Below are 5,093 nucleotides of genomic sequence, written 5' to 3'. Positions count from 1 at the left end.
CCCATCGAATCCGAATTTAAGACATTTTAAGACTTTTTAAGGACCCGCGGACACCCTGCATAATAACATAAAAGACCTATGTTGTGTTTCGTGCAGTTGCTTTGGCTATGAACTAAAATCAAAATATGTTTTTTTGCACTTGTCAAATCAAAAAGGCAGTGATTTAACTAGGTATATTGTCTGTTGCGCTGCACGTTTCAAAGTGAATCAAGGCACTGTGTTCAGATGATTACAGAATTTCAAAATACTTCAAAATAGTAGTAATAATAATATAAAATCATTAGTACTGTTATTATTTTAATTATTACATTCAAATTGCTTGAATTGCTAAAAACACCAATGTGAATGTGATGTATACTGACTAGAGGTCGACCGATAGTGGATTTTGCCGATACCGATAGCTAGGTTGGACCACACTGGCCGATACCGATTAATTAACCGATTGTTTTAAAATTGATACTGAACAAAAACTAAAATAGTGCTTTATTAACAAAACCAGTACTGAACCATACTAGTAGTAGTAGTAAAAATAATAATAATAATAGTAATAGTAAATGTTGAAATTAACACACTCTAACAAGGAACAATACTTACACAGCTTTCATTAATCTTAATGCTACAAATGGACTCTTATTTTAAAGTGTTACCATTTCATTTCAACTGTCATGCTTAATGATGCACATCTTTAAATATATACACAAAGGCTATAGCATTAAAATTATATACATATGGATATTTTATGTATACTCTCAGACTTGAACTGCTTCTATTCTTGAACACTCGATGATTATCTAATCAAAATAAAAGCGCAGCGCTGAGTCTAGGAGAACTCACCGGTATCACACACACTCCGGATGCATCGCGTTCAACTCGAGCAGCGGTCTAAAACAGTTTATTTAATCACCAAACAGACAAGTTTACTTCAAGAATGAACAATTTGGTATAGATGTTATGATAGAGTTTGAAGTTCGGCGTTTAAAAAACAGAGCAAACGGAAAGAGAAAGTGCGACCTATATTATAGCTCTATAAATGAAGCACACAGACTTTATTAGAGCCACAGAAAGACAAACGTTTTGCTGAAAATGCACAATACACAATTCATTATGTACATTAACAACGATTCGGGACCAATATAATGTAATTTAAAGGAAAACTATGTGAATGGCGCTCTGTGGCGCTGCAGGATTTTCTGTCGGCTGCACAGACCCTTCTCAGCCGCTCCAGCAATGGACGCAACCCGGAAAACTATCGGCATGGATTTTTGTCAATAACCGATAGTTCCAGCAATCAACTATCAGTGCCGATTAATCTGCAAAACCGATACATCGGTCGACCTCTAATACTGACACACTATCACAATTAAAAAGAGCTTCAACTTTGAAGTCCAGGTACAAGTCATTGAATATTTACTCGGTTCAATTTGGGGGGTTGGAGGAGCTCTTAATTTTGCTCCCACAATGTGCATCAGATTGATGCCTTTAATTTTAAAACCGACAACATTTTCCTGAACTCCCCTAGAAAGAACAAGGTCCATCACCAATAGTCTCACAAAAGGGAAACAGAAGTAGAAATTCATTGTCTGTTTACATCTAAAATCATCTCACTCCATACCTCATTTATGATAAAACAGGGTGTGTTTCACTGATGTTAATTACCTTTTAATAGTGTTTTTCCTGTACTCACTATATGACTAAAGTGAAGTCACACTCACTACAGATAATGCACACAGTCGCTGATGTAGATGCACACAGTTCAAATCAAAGACAAACTGTCTATTAAAAAAAAAAACATCTGCTTAACACGGGTTCTCTAACAACTTTTATGCCTATGACACTCCAGTTTCATAAAGTTTTTCTCCTCCAAACCAGTGCTACACGCTCCAACATAAGTGTGAAATATGGCTCCAACAAAAAAAAAAATGCCTTTCTGTATTTGTGACAAGTTGAGCAAAAGAGATCAGCTCATCTAAAATGGTGTGCTGAATTCAAACTTACATAATTTTCCATACAAATAATCATTCCTGACTGGTTAGAAACATTAATTGATGGTAGATCATCTCATTCAGTCCACAACTGGTATTAGCCCTATGTTCACAGTGGCAGATCTGGGCTGGTAACCCAAAAGATCATGATGATCCAGGATCCATCACCATTGTGACCCTCCAGCAGGGATTTTCCTTCAATAAGCATCCAGTAGGATAAACCACGGGTCTCACCTCGCAGTGCGGAGATGCGCCAGCATAATCCAGCTCTTCCTCATCACCTGAATTCCTCCAATGTGTTGCCATCATTTCACCGCTGCAGCCCACATCTAGAGAAATCTCCTCAAATCAGCTCCAAGATCACACTTCAATATCCAACTGGATTTGGTTTTCCACATGTTTGGGTAAAAGACCCTGGGGGATAAAAAAATAATAATAATTTTAATTAAACTTGTAAAAACCTTCAGAAACATTTATTTACTACAAAAAAAAAAAAACAATACAATTTAGCACAGCACTTTAATTTAATGTTTGTATTTTTGACAACACCTTTTACTATAGTTTTTTTAAGTGAAACATCAGTTTTAACCTTCAGAGCGAAATTACATTATATCTGTAATCAATTCACAGTTCTCTGCACACTTTAAGATATCTAAAGACGTTTTGACGCGATTTCCGATTTGTCTTGGTTTCTTTTTTTGACAGGTGCCTTAAAGTAACCCCGTTTACCGTAGTAAGTTAACCAATAGACTTCGGCCAATAAAAACGCCCTAAAATCGCTTATTCCAGCAAAACGTGAGCTTTTCCCGTGTGCCACGTGGTTACATGCGCCTCACATTCTCTTCATTCAAATCTCAGAGGTATCAAACTGTGAGGTATCACGCACACGAGCTAATTAAACAAGTTTAATCTTGTTCAAATAAAAGGATAACCCTGGACAGAGAGTCTAATCGGATTGTAAGCGGAGAGGTTTGATGTGGTGTGGTCAGACTCAACTGGTGTGTGAGCGGCTAACAGCGTTGGAAACTTTCTGCTGTAAATTAATGTCGCGTACTCAAACACAACCGACTCTATTTATATACACTTTAAAAGTGTCGAACTTCATTTTAACGAGGGAACACATGAAGTCCGTCGCGTGTTGGGCGAAGTTTGAGTGTTTTGAGGAATATGCAAAACCCTGGGCTCTGGTTAGCATGAGTAGCTAGCAAAACAAAGTAAAGGCTAACTGGTATTGTAATGGCTAGCCAGCACCTACCTGTTGGGAATAAAGCGCTGATGTAACGCCGTAAACGCCCATTGCGCACCAAAAAACTCATTAATTCGTCAGAACTGTCAAAGCGACAGGATAGGTCCGTGTCTTGTCCTGAATCCGAGTGTTTTTGGTGGATTAAAAACTACGAAAGTTTTCCTATTCCCCGGTCCAACTCGACGCACACACGCGCGCGGTACTAGTTGGATGGGGCTCGAGCGCACTCGGAATCCTTGGAAACGCCACCCTTCTCTAGCTGAGGGAGCCCACATCCAATCAGATTCTTCCTAACACTTCACGTTTACATTTCAGCCAATCATTTGCGTTGTTACGAATTCTATTTTCTTTAAACAATCTGTTATCTCTATCAAGTCACTTCAAAAAATATTTTCTTTTTATTTCTCACACCTCAGTTTTTTTTTCTTGACATCTAGCGGTTTTATGAACAATACTGTTTTATATTTTTGAAGTGCTGATGTGCAGCAAAATAGGGACTTTTTAGAAATGTAACTAATGTTTTCCATTCAGTATTATTTTAGTACCATTGAGATAATGTTATATATGATTTTCAAAAATAATTTGAATACAATTTTATTTTCATATTTCCAGGTTTTATTTTAATTTCAGCTAACGTTTCAGCAAATTTGTTGTGTTTTGTCTATTTATTTATTCATTCATTCATTCATTCATTTTAAATGTCTTAGTTATAGTAATAGTTTTTATTCTTTTTTTTTTCAATTTTATTAGTTATTTTTACTACATCAAGTTGAATCAGATAAAAAATAGAAATGTTGGCAACTAGCTGAAATAAAAGTTTTTTGTTTGTTTATTTTAATGGTTTTAGTATTAGCAAAATAATAAATTTGTATCCAGTATAGCAAGTTTTCAGTTTAGAGCCAATTTGGTCCCCAACAAAACACATTGCAGACAAAATAAAATAAAATAAACTGAAACTGAACCACTACATTGTGTACACAAACAAGAGAATCTTAGTAGAAATTCATAGCAATTTATTCATTTTTACTTGGGGCCTCTGAAACACTTGCTACATACTGGATGCATGTTATGAAATTGAAAGTTTGTTTAGAATCATTTCTCGTATAGGATTAGTAAAAGTCATGAAGTATCAACCCAGTACTTTATATATGAAATATGTTTTATGATCAGACCCTAAACAGAAGATGAGGGTTAAAGTCGACAGACTCTATACCTGAGGGGATGCATTCTCTTCCCATCTTTGTTTAGTTGTCATATGCTACCAGAACAAATGGAGCAATGGTGTGGGATGGAACATCTTGTTAGGACATTTTGTCTCTAAACACAAAAAAATGGACAGTGCTGCTGTTTATATCTCACCCTGTGACACAGTTTGACCAGACAATACAAAGAAACTGTTTGTGGTATCCTACTCTTCCCACAAAACCAACCTAAATTACTGGACACTGTTCAATATTTGCTATTTATACAGGATATAGGTTTTCATAAAGTCATAGGTATAGGTATTGTATGTATGGATTCCCCAGTCAGTTGGCTTTCATTATAATTTTTATTCTTGAGCAACAGAGCATTTTTCAATTATAATACATTTGTCAACAATTACATGGACAATGACAGTCTAGGATAATTATGACTTAGGATAATTAAAGATGACTTCTGTTTATGGACAAAATCCCTCAAATTCTCTCTCTCTCTCTCTCTCTCTCTCTCTCTCTCACTCTCTCTCGCGCTCTCTCTCTCTCGCTCGCGCTCTCTCTCTCTCTCTCTCTCTCTCTCTCTCTCACACTCTCTCTCTCTCTCTCTCTCTCTCTCTCTCTCTCTCTCTCTCTCTCTCACACACTCTCAAATACAACTGTTGTCTGGAT

At 36.4% G+C, this 5,093-nt stretch overlaps 1 protein-coding gene across 1 annotated transcript in view; it reads right to left on the bottom strand.

The window, feature by feature from the left end:
- LOC107661912 (rho GTPase-activating protein 21-like) overlaps positions 1-3,444 on the bottom strand; it is a 39,537-nt gene extending 36,093 nt beyond the window's left edge. The window contains exons 1-2 of the mRNA XM_016451700.1: positions 3,238-3,444; positions 2,217-2,396 (exon numbers count right to left, since the gene is read on the bottom strand). Coding sequence (XP_016307186.1) covers positions 2,217-2,291 — 75 coding nt within the window. The 5' untranslated portion in view covers positions 2,292-2,396; positions 3,238-3,444. The remainder of the gene's footprint in view (positions 1-2,216; positions 2,397-3,237) is intronic.
- Between the last annotated feature and the right edge of the window lie 1,649 nt (positions 3,445-5,093).

This window comes from Sinocyclocheilus anshuiensis, unplaced genomic scaffold (genome assembly GCF_001515605.1).
Source record: "Sinocyclocheilus anshuiensis isolate Anshui unplaced genomic scaffold, SAMN03320099.WGS_v1.1 scaffold723, whole genome shotgun sequence".
Taxonomy (NCBI): Eukaryota; Metazoa; Chordata; class Actinopteri; order Cypriniformes; family Cyprinidae; genus Sinocyclocheilus; species Sinocyclocheilus anshuiensis.
Note: the sequence above shows the minus strand (reverse complement) of the source record. Positions and strands in the feature narration are given on the sequence as shown.